The sequence below is a fragment of the Lates calcarifer genome, linkage group LG19 (assembly GCF_001640805.2).
Source record: "Lates calcarifer isolate ASB-BC8 linkage group LG19, TLL_Latcal_v3, whole genome shotgun sequence".
NCBI classification, from domain to species: Eukaryota; Metazoa; Chordata; class Actinopteri; family Centropomidae; genus Lates; species Lates calcarifer.
The window spans coordinates 11,606,842-11,626,614 of NC_066851.1; the positions used below are offsets into that span (position 1 = coordinate 11,606,842).

At 41.8% G+C, this 19,773-nt stretch overlaps 1 protein-coding gene across 1 annotated transcript in view; it reads right to left on the bottom strand.

The window, feature by feature from the left end:
* LOC108892436 (unc-79 homolog, NALCN channel complex subunit) overlaps positions 1 to 19,773 on the bottom strand; it is a 33,279-nt gene that overhangs the window by 12,004 nt on the left and 1,502 nt on the right. The window contains 26 exon segments of the mRNA XM_018689970.2: positions 480 to 662; positions 803 to 1,004; positions 1,684 to 1,865; positions 3,213 to 3,370; positions 3,489 to 3,637; positions 3,767 to 3,846; positions 4,414 to 4,549; positions 4,551 to 4,556; positions 4,898 to 5,125; positions 5,439 to 5,654; positions 6,118 to 6,258; positions 7,087 to 7,210; positions 8,583 to 8,773; positions 8,895 to 9,125; positions 9,268 to 9,439; positions 9,607 to 9,836; positions 11,049 to 11,077; positions 11,440 to 11,480; positions 11,890 to 11,978; positions 13,083 to 13,147; positions 13,279 to 13,408; positions 14,081 to 14,136; positions 14,245 to 14,340; positions 14,585 to 14,755; positions 15,478 to 15,791; positions 19,173 to 19,293. Coding sequence (XP_018545486.1) covers positions 480 to 662; positions 803 to 1,004; positions 1,684 to 1,865; positions 3,213 to 3,370; positions 3,489 to 3,637; positions 3,767 to 3,846; positions 4,414 to 4,549; positions 4,551 to 4,556; positions 4,898 to 5,125; positions 5,439 to 5,654; positions 6,118 to 6,258; positions 7,087 to 7,210; positions 8,583 to 8,773; positions 8,895 to 9,125; positions 9,268 to 9,439; positions 9,607 to 9,836; positions 11,049 to 11,077; positions 11,440 to 11,480; positions 11,890 to 11,978; positions 13,083 to 13,147; positions 13,279 to 13,408; positions 14,081 to 14,136; positions 14,245 to 14,340; positions 14,585 to 14,755; positions 15,478 to 15,791; positions 19,173 to 19,293 — 3,741 coding nt within the window.

A 19,773-nucleotide genomic window follows, 5' to 3' on the forward strand; every position in this document is an offset into this window, starting at 1 on the left:
CACATCATAGTTGACGCCAACGCAAGAAACGTCTCCCAGAAACTCAGACAGCCTTCTGTGCACAGCCAGATATAAAATGAACGACGTGGTCGGAGTTTCTCTTTTTTTAAACAAAGTAGCATTCAGACGTTCCAATGCAATGGATGTTGGGAACAAACATGTGAGGAGAGAAACATTAGGTAAAATGGGACCAGACTTTGCTCAAATAGTGTTTGCACATAAAATGAACATTGGTTTCACCCACAAGGGATGGAAAATGAGCAGAGTTCGGTGACACTCCTGAACAGAAATGGAAATTAAATTGACTTTAAGGTATAGTCATGCTGTGCCTCTATAATATCATGTTATCCTCCCACTAATGAGGCATTTGAATGAGTTTCAAAAGGTATTTGCAAACACTGTTTGACCACAGACTGAATGAAAGTGACACAGGTTAAGATTCAAACTGACAGACAGACAGACTGAGCTGTGCTACTCACGAAGTCGGTTGCTCAATGACTCAGGGAGAGAAAATGCCCGTTTAGACTCCCCTGGGCCTCCCTTCACACTGTCACGGAGCGAACGCACACTCTTCTGCCGATTCCTGGCAAAACGGGCCCGTCGTATCTTCCACATTGCTGCATCACTGAGGTTGGCTACATTGGTTCGTACAGCTGTGATGGCTGTAGAAAGAAATTTTACAAGCTACATATAAAGCACTATTAGTTTGTGATGTTTCTGTTATAATAAATATGTCAAGGAAAAGGTGGAGTGGAGGACAAGCAGGTGTAAAAATCTGAATGGGGACATAGACGCTACATACTTGTAGGGAAAGGGAACTCCTTGTTGCAGTCCAGGTGTAACTGGGCCTCCAGAGATAATGTTTCAAAGCGGTTAACAAAAAACTCCCAGCTAAGCGCAGGAATGTCCTTCTTCAGGAAGTGCAACAGCAGGAGTTTGCTGAGGATGACTGGCCGATCCCTCACAACTGTGTCAAATTGGAAATCCAGGCACAGACACAAACCCTACAAAATACACAACACATAAATACAAAGCAGAACATGTAGGTACAAAAACACAGGATTAACTGAAATTAATCAGCAACTATTTTGATAACTGATTAATTGTTGTGCAGTCTCTCACATCTGCTGGTTTTTCCTGTCTTACATTAAAGTGAAGGAAGATTTTGGATTGCTGGTCATATTAAAAAGGCCATCTGGGCTTTGAGAAATTGTGATCTCTGAGATTTTTCTGACATTTTGTAGTTAAAAAATGAGATAATCGCAGATTAATCGATTATGAAAATAATAATTATTAGCAGCCTTAACTTGAATTGTAAATTACCCAATAAGTGTGGTTTTCCAGTATGTATGTAAGCATTTTCTTGTAGATATTTACTACTATTTCACCACACAGTATGACATATATTTCAATACCATGCAAAAGAACTTAGTGCTCCAAGAACATCAACACCTCAAAGTCAGGAAAATACTATCCATTTAATTATATTATAACGTAATGCAGAAGGATGCAAACATGTCATATGAGATTTAGTGATATGACTAGTAATAACTAATGTTGACAATTTTGTAGCTCTTTGATTTGCAAGGCTCCACAATGTTTAAGTGTTTCTGCTCCTAAGTGTCCTACATGTGACAAACATCTTTTTGTTCTCTGAGCTGCATGACTGTGTGAGCAGGTCACCTGCAGGGCCGGCCTCTTGATAGTGTCCAGCAGCAGTCTGGCTCTGGTGGCAACAGCTGGGTTGACGTCCTCCACAGAAGCCAGGAAGCAGCAGAAAGCGTGGGCCAAGGAATATTTCAGCAAGTGGTTTTTCGTCACTGCGCCGATGTCCAGGAACCGACACAGCACTGCTACCTTCTCCACTGGCAGTTTTCACGAGAATTAACAGTGAAAGGGAAAATCATCAGCAACACAAATAGATTACAAATTAGATGAGGCAACTGAGCTGCCAGATGTCCTGCCATAATTACAGTAATATCATAAACAGACCGAGCAATGAGATCACTGATGATAAGTTCATGTATTACTGAGATACTAGTTCTATGTCATGATATTTGTCCTCACATAATACATGGATCTATCAGTCTGAATTTTGTTTGTTTTAGAGCAAAGAACTTAAAGTAGAATTATATGAATAATACACAGTACGTCCTTAAATTACATGATACAATGATACGCTGTGTATCACTGATGTGCAATTTTATGAAGAGAGGTATACAAGTCTCACTGGTCATCTGCTCTGTGAGTGAAGTGCAAGAATACAGGTTCTACATTGTAATGTTTGTACGTCATTGTGTTCGCTGGGAGACATTTACATACACGCAGTTATCACTCTGACGCAATGTCCCATATCCCCTGTGTGTGAAATGAAATGAGAATGAAATGTTGGCCTTATTTATCATAACTGAGATTAAAATCTAAAAATATGCACTTTCACCCACTCTAGGCTGATGGATAACACCCAGTGTTGACCACAAGGTGTCAGTGTAGGAGTGAAGAGACAGCGCAGTGAGAGCAAGAGAAATATACATTTTTGCATGTTTTACACCCACAACTGTACAATTATCTGTTTCAACAATGCTAATAAGCGGGTATATTAATGTCATATGTCCTCATGTTCATTATACACATCAACAATTTCAACCTGATATTGTGATATATAATTTTACTAAGTGGAGAGAAAAATGACTAGTTAATTTCATTTCCTATTTCCCTATATTACACCCTCTGAGAAATATGTACTGTGTGTTTGGAGCAACAGTCAATTCAGCTGTTCTCCTGTTTCCCTATATCCATACACTGAGTCAGAGGACCCGTCCTCTGCCTCTGTCTCAAGGTCACACAGCTCCTGTCTGCCAATCACAAGGCGAGAAAAACCTTATTAATCCCATACTTCCCCTTTCCTGCCTGTTTGAGCCACATGGTAACTATGGCAACACAAGGGGGAGATGAGCAGGCAGTGGTTTAGGAAGTGCATTATATAAGCAAACTGAGGGTCTTCCTCTGACAATTCGTTCATACAATGACAACCACTTTGCTCACAAAACATGTCATTTAAACTGAAAATAAAAACTCAGAGGATGGTTTAGTCACAACACAATGAGCTTGATGCTGTGTTTAAATCTTAATATAGGGGTGTATATGCATCTGATCTTTGTGATATCATAAACAGTATATTATTTCACACAGGGTAACTCTCTGTTTCTCACCTGCTTCAAATCGTATTTTCCAGTCTTTGCTGTTGAAGTTTGAGTTGATGAGGTTCCAGAAGATGTCGGCCCCATGGGATAAAGAAAGCGCGTGAAGGAGCTGAGGAACAGCCAGAGAGGCTAACTGGCAAAACTCTGACTTCAGCATGGACCACAGACTGAAACACAAACACCAAAAACAGACACTTTTGCAAATGACCCTCAAGAAGTCAGCTAAATCAACAGCAGCTGCCTATGATCTTTTTCTGTGACAGAAGGGAAGTTGTGAGCCCACACCTCGGGATGAGCATCTTCTCCTGGATGTAAGCCAAAAACTGGGGGTGATCCTTGCTGGCGAGATACAAACACTCTCCATGGAGACACAGGATCTTCAGACAGTTCAGCATATTGAACAAGATGTCAGGCTCTTCAAACTTGGACATTTCCTGAATATAAAGGAGACACTGACTCACAGTGTGTCGCATGTACACTCAAATAAATCCCAAGAAACAGTCTTGAAAGCTTCAATCATATTTGTGCATCAGTGTTCCTATTCAGTAATTCAGAACAAGTACCTGCAGGATGGTGTAAATAAGCTTCAAAGACACAGGGAGCTGCTGGTAGGAGAATTTCTTATCAGAGTTATTCTTCATGGCTGGAAGGAAAAAGACTAGTGTTTGAAACAATTCAACTTTCAAGTTACTGTGCACTATAGCAGAGCAGACACAGTTTAATGACTAATACAACTCATACTGATAAATCAACAACTCTCAAATTGATACAACTCACAAGTCTGCACAGTAAAATTATAGCTAGAGACAGTAGACAGTTAGCCTAGCATAAAGGGAAACGGCTATTTTAGTTCTCAGTTTTTGTTTGTATTAAACAAAGATATAATGTCAATAAGACATAACGTCTTAATCAGTGAGTGATAGAGGTACTGGTAGGTAAACTTACTTTGGACAGAGCCAGGCTAGCTGCTCCTCAGAGCGTCCAGTCTTCATGCTAAGCTAAGCTAACTGGCTGCTAGCTCACATATTTGAGAGGTAACGATCACCCTCAGGAAGAAAACTAATAAATAATAATATGTCTCAAAATGTGAACCTGCTCCTTTAAGTTAGTTTAGATTACAGCTTAGATTGGCCAAACCAAATTAGCATATTTCCCAAAATCGTTGAGAAAATTTTATCTGAACAACACTGTTTACAGTGCTGATACATACGTGCATTTTCAGGAGAGTGGTTACTGGGGTTGTCAGTGTGTGTGCCACTTGGGTTGTCTCCTTCCTCACTTCCATTCTCTGTCCCAAGGGAGAAATCTGGCTGAGGCAAGAGCAAAGTGTCCTCCAAACTGTCTGTTCGGTTCCTGTAGAAGAATGAAACATTGTCAAAATATCCCCTTCATATTTTTGCAATGTCAGTCATTCAGCTGAACATGATATTTATTAGCATCATTCACAAGTGATTTTACAATTACCTATTTGCAAGTTCGCAAAAACAAAGGGAGACTGACATGTTTTATGAACATGCTTTATGCTTTATGTCATCTACAAAAAGATTACCTCAGCCATGTACCCAGTGGTGCTTGTGGCACTGTGGTACTTTGGGACAGGATTACTGTATGGCACTCATTTCAGAGTCTTACCTGCTTAATGCACACAGTTCATTTACATTTTGGTGCATAAAAATTCATGCTGTGTCTCTCACCACCAGGCGTATCTCTTCCCGGGGGGTCAGCCTCTCCAGGAGCTCACAGCCCAGCTGGTAGCACAGGATGCTGGATTGGCACAGGCTGCACTCCAGGGCCTTCTCATCCTTCTGGCAGGTGTGTGAGCCCCCCCACGGGGCCTGGAAGACATTGTTGATAATGCCCACGATATCCTTCCCCAGGCTGCTGTCTAGACCCAGCATCACACCATCGTCCTGGAGCTCCATCTGGGACAGCAGGGGAGACGACCGTATAAACAGGGGAACAAAAAGTGGAGCACGATGCAATCTCAAGATCCCACCTGTGGGCATTGCTGTCATTGCACTGTTTGTGTTACTTTTCTCTATATGAATGAGTAAACGTGTTGTAATGTTGCATATTGTTTTAACATTTCTGTATACATCCTCGGCATTTGTTTAGGTGATACGATGACAGTGTTTGTATTAAATGTTTTCTGCTTCCATACAAATACCCTAAAGTTTCCTCATGTTATAATAAGTTGTAATTAAAAAACATTTAACAACAGTACAATATGGTCACCTGCTTTAGGATGAGGTCAAACATGAGGATGAAGCAACCAAGGTTCATGTCATCATCGTCACAGTCCAGGTCCAGTGCACAGTGGCCGGTGGCATGACCCAGGTTTTTAAAGGGGCTGCAGCGCAGGGGGCTGCGGAATGGGCTCCTGAAGGGGCTGGGGAACGGACTGAGGGTGTTGTGCTGCCCACGGCGTCCTGGATCTGACACCACACTAACCTACAAGCAAAGAGCACATCATTATACTGTGTAATGTAAAATATATGAAAGCATGCTCTTGACAGTCTTTTAATCTCCAATTAAGTTCCTCTGTTACTGCCAGTTTTAATGACACATGACTGCAGAGTTGCTCAGCTATAAATTTCAGTGATATATCGACATCACAGTCAAGTTTAATTAAGTCCTTTAAGGGGGCTATATTTAGACATTAGGAGTTACCATGGCAACATATAGTACATCCCAATGAATTGTAGAAAACTGATGCCAAGAAGAGTAGGAATGTATACATCCTAATCCTGACAGAACATAAAACATAAAAAAGCTAGTCGGGAGATGATTTGAGCAGAATATACTCTAAACCTTGGCTTATTAATGATAAACTGGATGAACAACTGAGGATTGGCATTGAACCCTGATATCGTTTATTTTTGGGGAGTATTTTTGGCAATGCAGTCCTCCTCACCCTGCGGGCCCCGGTGTTGCCAGTCAGATCTGAGGCGCGTGCCTTTCTCTGATTGGCCAGCTCCTTCAAAGAGTTCACGCCATCAGAGAACATCCCAATCAGCAGCTGAAGAGGCACCACAATGTCCAGCTCTGACAACACCTACATCCAAACAAAACACAAAGTGTCAATTCACCATAATCACAAAAAATATATTTCTTTCTTACCATGCAGACAGTTTTAGTTGTATTAACTGAGGCTTAATGATATCTAGTGCTAAATGTGTCTGCGTCCTTCCCAATATAATAGAGGTTAACTGAATTGTGTTGTTGATGGTCAGAGCACTGAACAATTACATCTGAAAAAAACTTATAAAGCAACGTGCCTTTCCAAAAATATTGCCCCAGTTACTCAGAATAATTTACAGACCAGGCTGTGGACAGATTTTATCAGGAACAAATTTTTTTCTGAAGGAAAATTGTAAAAACTGTAGTTTGTAACAATGAATATCTCAAAACCTGGGCAGAAGACATTATAGCTGCATATATGGCTAGATATCACTGGAGTAAAAAAATATGATTTGGGTGAACTGACCCTTAAATATAAACAAATTTCCTGTATATCATTAACACATTACTGAGGAGCACCGTGCTAAGACAGAAGTGCAGAGTCAAACTGGGCACCACTTCTCTGTCTGATTTGAATGTGACCTATTTACTGAGGGCAAATTAATGCAATCTCTTGATCACAGTTGTGACAGAAAACTTGAAATTGATCCATGTATACAGGGCAGCAAGCTGTGAGTGCATATGGGATGAAATCCCTCCTATCTCTCTCAGTCTCATTCTGCGACCCAGATCCATATTCAGCAGGGCTCCTGCCCAGACTCTCACACTCTGTGACAGGCTGTTCAATTCACACTCACTGTGGACAGAACCGCAGGATGTGAACTGGACACAAGACAGCGTGATTGTGTGTGGGTGTGCTTACATGTAGCCACAGCAGAGCCTGCTCTTGCACAGACGCTGGGTAGCCAGAGAATCTGCAGCTGATGAAGCCAAACATTTCCTCCATGGAGAAAGGCAGGGGGCACAGCTCAATATCAAACATCTTGCTGTAGGGAGAAGGCAGATGAGAATAATGTGTTTATACAGAGAGGCAGGGGCAAATATTCAGTCACTCAGATACTGTTACACAATCATTCTTGTTACTTTCAATATTGTTTCACAATGTGATGATGCAGGTTTATTGTCCTCACACTGCCTCTACTCTGTTTCTCCTTCAGCTGGTGGTTTCATTTACACATTCATTTTCCAGAATGACATATAACAACAGCTACATGGTAATAACACCACAGACACTGCAAGAGCAAGACTTTTAAAGCATAGATAACAACAGCAGAGGCATTTCATCTGAAGTGGGTAGGCATGCCCAGAGAATTAGGTTGTTAGGGTCAATTACGGTCAGGTATGGTTGAATGAATAGTTAGTTATTTGCCCATTTACCAAGAGTAAGATGTAAAGATCAGTGTTGTTTTAAGTATGAAGCTGGAGTTTAGCTTAGCTTAGCATGAGGACTAGAAGCAAGGGAAACAGCTAGCTTTGTTTCTACATCTATATCAACATCTCACTAATTAAGTGTTTGGTTATTTGTGTAAGAGCAGAATGTAAAAAGGACAAGTTGTAGTTTTATGAGGCATTAAGTGCTGTGACAGTTTCTTGGCAAATAGTGACTGAAACAGTGATTTCCTGGAGTCTTTGCTCGTTATCTGGCAAGACTCCATGATAACTAAAACCACATCTTCTTGTTTTTATGGTTTGTGTACAGGTTAATCAAACAGGATACAATGTGTTAATTACAAACCTGGCTGTTTCCCCCTGCTTCCAGTTCTTATGCTAAGCTAATAACCTTCTGCTTCTAGTGCACGGAGTGGTATCGATCAGCTCAAAAAAAGAAAGCAAAAAAAGCTATTTCCCAAAACGTCCAACTACATTTGCTGAGCTTTTCGCTGATGATTACCTACTTTTGATAAGCCCTTAGTTCGACATGTATCCATCTTTTTAGCTGAATTTTTTTCATGCTGCAAAAGCTAGCATCGTGCATTATAGACCACTGAGGCTGACATGTTCAAAGTAAAACCTGTCCCTGTATGAATCTCAGTAGATGGTATTTTTTTTACTGATGCTGTGGAGTTCACACCAAAACCTGACACATCTTTTTGATGTGTAAACAACTAAAAATACATATCTGCTATAAAAAAATATATTATAGATCTGTGTATTTATCCAGCAACAAAATACAGCAGTAAATGACAAAGCTAGCCCAGACATCAGGCACAGATAAGTTGATTCTTTAGATGCTTAACACAGCTACAAGTAATTCACAATAAAATATTTTACACCCTCACCACTGTTTATATGCAATAAAAGTCTTTAATACAGGAATAACAACAAAAGCATCCAAAGATTTCTAGAAGGTGGATGTACCTGAGCACTTCCCGGAACTCTTTGAGCTGGTGATCAGGCACCTCGGTGCGGATGGCCTCCAGCCACTCAGGCATAAAGCACTCCCACAGTGGCTGACTGATGACATTGTAGGGTATCAGACACAGGATGCGGTTCAGGCCCTCCTTCAGCTGGGTCACTGTGCTGCATGACTTGTCCCAATAACCTCCCACCTGAGGAGAAGTTAACACAGAGTACAATACAATACAGCTGTGTATTGCCTGTATATTTGGACTCTGGTACTGTATACATCCTCTTTGATTTATGTTTAGTTGACCTTGGTCTTGACCTTACCCTGGCAAATTCAACAGGTTTGGGCAGCAGGCACATGACCATGACGTCAAAGCGAACTTCACACACTGTCTTTAACCACTTGGTAACAAATTGAGGCTTTAGCTTCTCTACCAGGCTTCCAACCTCATCATCCATCATATAAGCGGTGGAGTGAAACCACTGGAAGACCATGCTGACCAGCCGAGCCAGACTCTCGGTAGGCGTGTTCTCGTTGGGGGTACAAAGACTCACCTGCACATGTGAGATGCAAACTAATCAGTCAGGTAACCATGAATTCAACAGAGCGGTGATAAGAGGCCATGTACTGTAAACATCCTTATCTCATCCCCCTCCCTGTTATTGATAGACACAGTAACAGCTTGTGATTACACACCAGGAACCAGATGCCAAACTGACTGAGGAGGCGCTGGTCGTGCTGGTCGTCCTCCTTGTTATCAAACTCGATGTTGTCCAGAGAGTGGTGGGAGGCGGACAGGCCCATCTGACGGCGCCTGTTCAGCTCAAACTCACGCTGCTCTGCATGAATTTCTGCCTCCTTGAGAAGGCTGGGTTTGTATGGAGAGGATAAGAGGGATAACAGAGGACACACAGAGGCAAAGAGAAATTAAAATACAGACATAAAATATCTTGACACCACATGTATTCATGTCATTACAGGCGTATGCCATGTAACTGTGGCAGTGATGTGTCAGTGTAAACACTGTGAATGCACCTTATAACAGCTTCCACAGTGCACACCAGCTCCTCTGCTCCGCACTCCCGGGTGTTGATAGGAGGGGGCGAGGTCTGGTACAGATGGGTCTCCGCCGCAGCCCCCACCTCGCTGCTGTGGTGGTTGACATGGCAACGCTTGCAGTAGCGGACAGGCCGGTTGCCATGGCGCCCGCAGCAGCCAGCCGAGAAGCAGGTGACCACGGCTCTCCTAACATGAGAGCTACAGTTCTACAGTACAAAACCAAGAAACAAGAGAAAGGAGGAGGAAGAGGTGGAGGAGGAGGAGGAGGAGGAGGAGAGATCATTGTATTTCTATTCTTGGCAGCAACCAATGAAATATAAACATGCAACAATCACAGTAAACCAGCCAACAAAGTCTCATGACAAGCCTCTAAAAATAAACATATTTCCAGGTCTCAAAAACATCTAAGTCCTCTACACAACTATCTTCTCCCTGTCCAATATGTATTTGTTTAGATTAGTTGATCTGCCTACATCTGCCATAATAGAAAAAGTCTTTATGTGTCCCCATGGTGTCTCAGGTTTCTAAAAATAAAAAGCATGGCACTAGAGAAGCATCCTAATCTGATCAGCCTCTAATCTTGTGCCATTAGAGGGATGCAGTGCTCCCTATCAAATTAACATATCTGTCCTCTGATGGTCTGATGGTGAGTTCTCTCATTCATCCATCCGGCTTTCATCAACAAAAAACACTTCTCTAATGTTACTGTTGTTATTGTTGTTGTTTTAAGTATGCTCTATCTTAGGTATCATGGTGTATTTATAAGTAGCTATTCTCAGATGAAGAGCACTGTCTCAGTTAATAAAGACAGAGGTGGTGTAAACGCAAGTGGGAGTTTAAAGAGCTTTCTGGAATAGGTGGGACAAAGCCTGATCAGAGGGGAAGGCTGTGGATTATAACCAGGATAGGGGCCAGCTGTTTCCCCCGACAAAATCATTCAGCTGCTCAGGCCTGACGGGAATACCTGAGATCATCTCACACTCACTTCTCCCGGTGTCTCCCTGGAAACCAGCAGGGAGCACTTGGCCCTCGGCAACGCATTCAACAACAGTGAACAAACATCACGCCCCAGCAGCTTCATTTGAAATGATTTGGCTTTTACTGAGCCACTTCAGTGAATAGACTCCGTAATGGAGAAAACATTTCAGGTTCATGAATAAATGACCTTGCTATGGATCACAGGTAAAAATGGATTTTATGAAATATTTCCAAGGTCAAGAGATAGATTCAGTTTAGCAGTTTAAGGTAGAATTTCATTATTTTGACAAAGCAGTGAAGTTAATCAACAACACATGCCTGCCAGTTTTAAATTGTTATAAATATAGAGATAAATTGGATAAGGTACAGTTTTATATCATGCTGTAGCAAGAAAGATCACAACAGTGACATTAGTGTTCATGTTGCAGTGTATATCTTACCTTCTTTTGACAAATGGCAGATATCTCTGCTGTAAAGATAAAAAAACAAAAATGTTCAATTTGAAGACAACAGGAGGATTTTAAAATTAGTCATATTTTTCATTGTAAAATAATAAAAGTAAACTTTACATACAGTATATAGCAGCATCTATACAACATACAACTCAAGTAACCAACGGCATTTGTACGCATTAGTCTGTGTAAATCTATACCTGCCTCTGTATCATACTGTTGTACCAAAAACCTTCCTTTAGTTAACTGTAGGTACCAGACATCTATACATTGTGCGTATATTCTCTTTACTGTGTATGCCTCTTTGTCTGTGGGAGCAGGACAGACTGAAACAAATGAATATTCAATCTCAAACACCTGTTTGTTTGTGAGCGCTCACCTTGGGGCAGGAGTACATCAACAAGCCATTCAGCGTGGTCTCTGAAAAGGTCAAAGAAATGTATACACAATGCATGATTTATAGGCTTTAGGTGCTCCTCACAGTTTATATACATGTCCACCTAGTGTCTACACAGCAATCTCAACTTCCAAACAGAGCTGGAACACAAAATATCTTCTTATAGTATCAAAGAAAATACAAAACTGCAGAGCCATGCAATTATAATAATATGCTACAGGCTGGAGAAAAGAGAAACAATTGGCTGCGTGGTTTGTGATGATGATCTCATTATCAGCACAGGGGAATTACGTAACCATGGCAATGTATTTCCCCTGGGTTAAAGGGAGGAATAATGAAGCAGGCACTGGGTGATGTACGTTTGGAATGGCATCTTATTGAGGCAGGGGGAGGATCCAGAGAAGGAGAAAAGAGGTGAAACAGATAGCATACCCTGCTATCCTCTGGCTGCACTCCTCACATATATAAAGAGGAGGGGGCTTGTCTCCCAGGGCAACAGAAAGAGTAGGATCTATACACATCTGCAAAAGTAACATAGGTAGCATCAGAACATGTATGTAATACTTCAAAGATGAACATTTTGATACTTTGATGTTTTACTGTCATGCAAACAAGAGGGAAAGAAACAGGTTCTGCTCATTTAGAGTCTGTACACAAAAAGCAATATAACACTATGGAATTGATGCAATTTATTTTGCCATTTATAACCAAAAGTACACAAAGAATTCTCCAATTGAAACCCTGAAATGTCACTTTATATGACACACTTCAATTCTTTTGCAGTAAGAAATCATAAAATAAAAATACATAATAAATACCTAGCTCCTTTTTAAAATTCTCAGAATTTTAATGCAGGCCCTTAGAATATAGTATCATACATATGTCCCTCTCACGTAGTACTCTCTGGGGGTGGTATAGGAGTAGAAAAATCATATGACGCCTATACCTGTCTCCCCACGTCTCTGTGTGGATGGCTGCGTGCATATGCTGCACTCTGCTCTCTTGCAACCTGTGCCTGGCCCTGTGTTAAACCCCAATGCTCATGGCCTCAATGTTCAGATGGTGCACTGTAATTTACTGTGCTCACTTGATGCCACCCTATCCTCAAGGGCTCCGCTGGGTCACCGCTTCCAATTAAGCCCCCCTCCCCCCTATCGTACCCCCTCCCTGCTCCTGGTAATTGAAATCCGGCCCCTGTCCGCGCCCCTGTTCCTACTCTATTTGTCAGTTTTGAGCACAGTTGAGTAAAAGCAGGCGGAGCAGATAAAACAGAGCAGCAGCAACAGCTGAGAATGGTGTAAAGTAGCATAGAAACTGATATCATTACCCCACTTACGCAGCTGCCTGGACATGCACTGATTTATTTACTGAGGGGTTCACAAAAGCAAAAAACGCAGTCACACATGGTTGAACTCGGCAAGGCAATCTGGCACATGCCCTGATGACATTCTCAAGAGAGGCAGCTTTTTAATATAGAGCACATTGCCAATACATCCTCTTTATGTAACAAGGCATTGCAGACTTAAGGGATGTGGGATCTTCTTTATACATAAAACAACCATAAATGTGTCAGTGATGTAAGACTTTATGTTGAAGGCTCATTATATATTTAAGACTGTAGTCACCTTGACAGCAGGTTTATTGATGGCATTGTGGCATTCGATATGTTGACAGTGGATGGGATTCCAGGCTGATCCAAGAAGAGAGGCAGACAGATTGGAAGTAGTCGAGGAGAAAAAGAGAAAAATGGGGGACAGATTAGACCTTTTAGTCAGTTCAAGGACAGATAAAGCAGCAGATGTGACATTAACAGAATCTGACCTGTGTACTGCAGCCCTCTGTATTCACTGATGGCTCCTGGTGGCTTCAGGTTGGGCCAGTAATGAAACAGCATCTGCACAGCTGGAGGCTTTACTTGGGATGGTCCATAAGATATAACATAAAGAAGGTCCTGCATTCAAGGTAAACATGCCACAGTAATTAAAGTGCAATGATATTAGATATCTGTATATTAGTGAATGGAAGATTTTCATTCACACATTATTTGTCCATTTGTAAAAACTATGTTGATTTTAAAACTATGATGACGGTTTATATTTTTAGTTTTACATTCAGTACTGACAATTTTTAAAAATATGTTTATGTCTGTTGTTATGTTATGTTAAGCTAGCAGTAGCAAACTGTTAGCTTAGCTTGGGAGCAGGGAAAAACAGCTAGCTTAAAATGTAAAGCAAGTTGTTTTAATGGTTTGAAATGCTGTTTTTTTTTTTCTTCACAGACTACATATGTATTTTATTTTGTGAGCTTTAGCTAAGAGATTTTTTTTTACCTTTGAACAGAGCCAGTCTTGCTGTTTGTCCCTGTTTCTACTCACTATGCCATGCTAAACTAAAAATCTACTTTCTGTAGCTTCATATTATGAGAAAGTGCATAAACCTAAATGTCAAACTTTTCCTGTATATGGTTCAAAAGAGCATTCTGCAAAGAGTTTTTTATTTTTAGGCCACACAGTGAATGTGTCACATTTTTCCAAAATAAGATATCTAAATTTGGACTGAATCTCTTCCTTTCTGCCTTACACAAATGACCTTATATCTGCATCATGTATTTAGAGGAGAAATACCTTCCACACTTCCTGTTTGTGCTTCATTAGACACTCCAGCAGTTGACAGTGATATACTAGAAGGAAGTAGAGACGAGCTTAAGTAGAGAGCCATTACTGCACAACATTTCAGTATAGGTCATATTTGCATGCATGCTTCGTAGGTGACCAGTGTGGTGGTTTACCTGGATTTGAGGTGTACTGCATTGCAATCATGAGCATAGAGGAGGCAGATAGATTGACATAGGCTGGGACGCCCCCCTCTCTCCGAGTGGAGCCCACTACGGACGAGCAAGGGAGAGAAAAAGAAAGAATGAATGAAAAACTTTCAGTTTTCTTTAGGGTGGTAGTGGAAATTGAGGCATTGCAATTCAGAGAGTGTTTGCGTGGTCTAAATGCCCAGAAGCTGCAATTTGAGTAGTGTTTTGTTCAATTTTCTATGCTTATAACCAATTGTAGGTTGAGTTAAATTTTTACAGGAGGTGAATATGTTGTGTTAATTATCTTGTGATAGATCATACTTACATATAGCCATGGGGAGGAAAGAAGTGCTCAGGTACTCAATGATGTCTTTGTGGAGGAAAGGGGGGAAAGTGGCTAAAGTGGAGATCATAGTATAGGGCAAAGTGCTGAGAATATCATCACTGAGAAAGGGCAGGAGGCAAGTTGTTGTATAAAATATGGACTGTCCCAGATCTGATGAGAAAGGGAAAAGGCAAAAAAGACAAAGAGATACACAGACACTCATTCAATAAACTGCGCATACAGTATTCACATACTGTATGCAGCTACAGATGTCAAAGTTACAGTCGTTTAACAGTTCAACAGTGAAAGAAACATTTGGTGTATGAGCTTCTGCTGAGGGCAGTGAGCTTTCTTTAAAAGCCACTGAAGTAAAGTTTGCCCTCAGGAAAAGTAGAGCATTCTAGTCAAGGAGATGGATTTTCATGCTTTTGAGCTTTTTTTAACAGTGGTAAAATATTCATGAAAAATAAAGTGACTGTGATGCAGACTTGGGCCCTGTGAAAAACAGTGTGGAAATAAGACATTCTCAGATGTATTGTAAATGTATCCAAAAAAAAAAAAAATTACATTTGCCTATGTGTGCTTACCATTTAACTTATATATTTGCACATGACAACATAAGTAAAACATTTCTCCCACTTTACATAACAAACATGCAGTCAAGTATGATACACAGAAGAGGAGGCCTATGTCTGGTGTATCCAATGGCTTATGAACGATTAAGTTGACAGGATCCAGCGTGCTCCCAATCACCCCATGCATCCCTCAAGATCCTCAGCAGGACTTCTCTCTTCCCGTTACAAAAGAGGCCAAAAAAGCAGCAGTGGCTTCATGCAGGCCAGACGGCTCGGGGATGATGATGACAAACAGTGGTGCACTGGGCCTTGACTCACCATGCTGACCGTGCTGCAGCAGGGGCACCAGGTCAAGCAGGGTCACGAGGGTCACATAGAGGCCCTGATAGTCCAGAGAGGGGTACTCTGAGAGCTGAGCGTCCCGACTCTGCTGCCCCTGCCCCCCGCGGTCTGACGGGGCATCGCGCAGAACGCTGTAAAGGAGGGAGCGAGTAACTGTAGGGTTGATGGAACTGACTTGTGGTCTTAGAGATGGGGTGAGTGGGAATGGCACAGGAAAAAGACACATGGTCATGGGCACGGCCAAATTGGAAGCTTCCTGGTTCTCCTTCCTGCCTGTGCGGGACAGAATGCTGCTCCGGGGCGGGAGGGGAGGGGAGGGAGGGTAGGGGAGGGGAACAAGGGAAAAAAAGAGACAACAAAGACACAAAAAAACAGCACATTACATTGAAATGGCACTACAGAGACAGCGTAAATAGAAAAAAACAAACCCAGATAAACCCCACATAGGATGCAGTGTCTCACTATTTGACTGTATCACTGAAGGCACGGGCAATTTTTCCCTGCTTTGTCTGTTCAGAGTGACTTTAAATTCAATTTATCTCATTTGTCTATCTTTGCACTTGGAAAACAAAAAAAACATGAGCACAAACTGCAATGATCACTGCATCTCATGCGTATCTGGTGACAAGGAGCAAAAATATAAAAAATGGCATGTTTTCAGTGGCAACCCCATACTTCTCCAAAAAGGGACAGTGCAAATGACTGTCCCTCGATGGCTGCCATCTTCCAATCAGCAAGGTCAGTGGCTACCATGCAAAAAAACAGGACCAATGAGCCGTGGAATTTATTTTAAAATGAAATTTCCTTGTCTTTAGTGGGGCTGTCAAGGATGGGAGTGACACCAAATTGGTTCGGGAAAATACAGAGGTGACACTTTTGAAACATGCTTCAGCCAGTAATAAACATGTGTGTGAGGTTAGATCAAGTGCTCCTAGGTCACAGCACATGTTTATTGCACCAGAGAAATAATGTCCGTATGCATACGTTATGATACTGTACCAGTATCATCAGGAGAAATAATGAGATCCAACAGGCATATGGATTCAGGTTTCTAAAATAAATGTAACAACTAATCTACGGTAGAGGAGAAACTATAATGACAAAGGAATAGGTTGTATCAGGGGGGAGATGACTGGTAGCATTATGTTTGTGAGCTAATGCAGGATGGACAATTGTGTTTGCTGTCCCCTGGGGAAGGTGGTGGACATATTCAATTTTAAGAGAGGAAAAACAAAAGGAAAAACTAGTTGGGTTGAGTGCGGAGCATCTAGGGTGGAGGAGGGGGAAGGGGGGGCCAGAGAGCATTGCTCTTTTTACTGCACATTATTAAAGAGCTAAGCTGTTCTATCAGGCAAATGATTGGGATTTATCATGAGAGCCCAGATTATAAATTCTGATGTATTGTTTTGTTGTTGTTTTCTTTTCTTTTTTTGAAAGGTCACTCAAAAAGTAGAGTTACAGCATTTTTGGCAAGTGAGAAAGGGGATTTCATTAAGATTTTTTAACATAACATTAGATGCATAATGTTGAGTTTATATATCAACAGCAGAATGTAACATTTTCTGACTTATCCCCTCAAAGTTATACTCTGTAAGATTTTAGTCAGCGTAGATTCATTTATAAAGCTGCTTTATTTTACAGCATAAACTCTAACAGAACTAATACATAACAACAGACTGTATCTCAGAGTATGACTTTTTCACTGCCCATGTCTCATATAGAAAACATCATTAATTTGAACAATGAACATAGACATAAACAGACACACTCGCACACATACATTGAACATATACACACAAAGACACACACATATGTGCACACATACATACACACAAACGACACAAAAATTACAAACATATACGACACATAAAACACATGTAGAAATGCACTGGTACAGACACATGACATACATTGACTGTCAAACCCTGCACTGTCAATACAAAATCATTGGCTATGTGTGTATCAGTAATTCAAGGCACAATCAGACTCATTTAAGTAACAGGTTTTCAGGTGTGTGCTGTGGGAAAACAAAACTGCGCTGCATCTAAAACAATGTCTAAACAGTGCTGGATGATTCCTGCTCCCTGCAGTCATTCTCATGAGTGATACAGTTTGGCATGAAGTCAGAGAGACTCACTGATGCAGCGAGCTCAGTTTGACTTGGAGAAATATGACAAAGCTATGCCTCATCTGAAAGGAGGCATATATAATTGTCAGTAAATAGAAAAATTTAACCCTTCTCTATTTTCTCTTCTGCACCTGACCTGTGCTGAACCTAAAATTGGTACATGAATCAGCAAACACCTCCTCTGGCCGTTTCGCTTTTTCTTTCCAGGGAAGATGACACATGCCTGCTCCACTTTTCAAGGCTAACCAACTCCCACTTTCTCTCTCTCTCTGTGTCTCTCTCTCTCTCTCGCTCTCTCTCTCTCTCTCTCTCCTCCCCTTTTACATTTTCCCTTTTCTCTGTTTCTTCACCCCAGGCTTCAGAAGGCACAGGTGTATGGATAATCCTGGAGTCCCCGCTGAGGAAACCAGACCCCTCTAATGGCGGGGAGAATGATTTGTTCTGCATATCAGAGGCTAAAAGGCTGTGCTTCGGGAAAATATCAAGTAAGTGCTAACAGAGGCATCGTGGTGAGTGATCGCATTCGCACTCAGATGACACTGCCCCTCAGAGACAAAATTGTCACTTGAGTTAATGCAGATTCCCACAGTTGCGGCCCCTGTCACGCTCCATCTAGACATACACTTTGAGAGGCCATGTTTAATACGGCATACACAGTGGCTGCTGGTGCTGGACAGCCCTTCAGCAAAGTACAAAGTATTCGGGATACTCTGTGAGCATCACTCAGCAGAGGAATAATCCTTATGGAGCTGAGGCATAAAGTGTAGAATTGAGGCCGGCTGCCAATCTCAAATAGATTGCACCCTAAGCTGATAATAATGATAAAAGTAGGGCATAGAAGTTCAGCCTCTAGTAATCCCACCCTTTTTGTAAATTAGCTAATAAGTTAGGACAGCACTACTATTTCTATGAAGCCAGTGGGGCAGTAAGAGTAAATCAACCATATGACATACAGAAATGTCCTGTCACTGCAGTCTATTTTGATGTGGAGAGAAGCTCGAGCTGGAAAGAAGAAAAAGGGAAATGACACATAATGAAATTAGATGTGTCCAAAATGGCTGCCTACTTGACCTGTGTTGGAGGGAGGAAATAACATGTTGTTCCCTCCTCAGGCTTTCACAGCACCCAGGGGAACAGGCTGACCCTGCAACTGCAGAGTCTAGGAGGACCCCGCTACCCCCCCACCCCCCGCCGGTCCCTCTGGCAAGGACACAACAGGCCGCCCCCAGGATGCGTTCATCTAGCAGTCAACCACTGAATCAATAAACATCACTGAGCCGTCTATCTCCGCTGCTGCTTATGACTCCATAGGAAAATCGGCCACAAGTCTCAAAGCAGGGCAGGTGAGGCAGGAGACGGAGTTAGCCACTTCCCTGACTCCCTTTTAACACACTAGCCATTTAATGGTGTCACTGTCATCCCTTTCACAGAGTGTGTCAGAGCAACCTACTGTAAGTAAACTGGTCTGATCGTGAAGGAAGCTAAATATCAAACATTCTACAGTCTGTTACTTCACCTGTTGGCTCCAGAGCAGGGTACTTACCTGAGCAGGGTTTGGGAAAAGTATTTCAGTGTGTTTGCAATGTCTGTTCCGGAGGGCACAGGGTAAATATTGTGTTGCACACGGTTGTGATACTCTTGCAAGTATCGTATCTTAGAGGCAACTAGACAAAATAAAAAGCAGAGTAACAAGCAAATCAACACTAGTGAGACTATCATACAGAATAAAAATATTAATCTGCAGCACAAAGATAAGGCAAAATAGATGAACATGCACAAATCTGCTGTATGTATCTACTGTAGTTTCTTGGCTAAGATCCATGTAAGATACCCAACAGCACGTAACAGGGATGCTCCAATTATCAAGTTAAACAAAGAGTCTGTGTTCCCATGGCTCTCTGGCCTTCACCAGGTGACCTTTTTAGTATGGCAGCGGGGTCACAGGAAGCCCCAGAGGAGGCGGGAACCTATTGCTTACAGAAACAAGCTCGCGTACAAAAGGTTGCCAGTTCAAGTCCCAAGACAACCCGGGAGAATGTGGTCAAGGGTGAACATGAGAAAAGGGCCTTACTCATCCCTTAGCAAATGACACTGAGGGACATTTCAGCAATGAGTCCCAGACGCCTGCTCTGCCGAACTGCTCC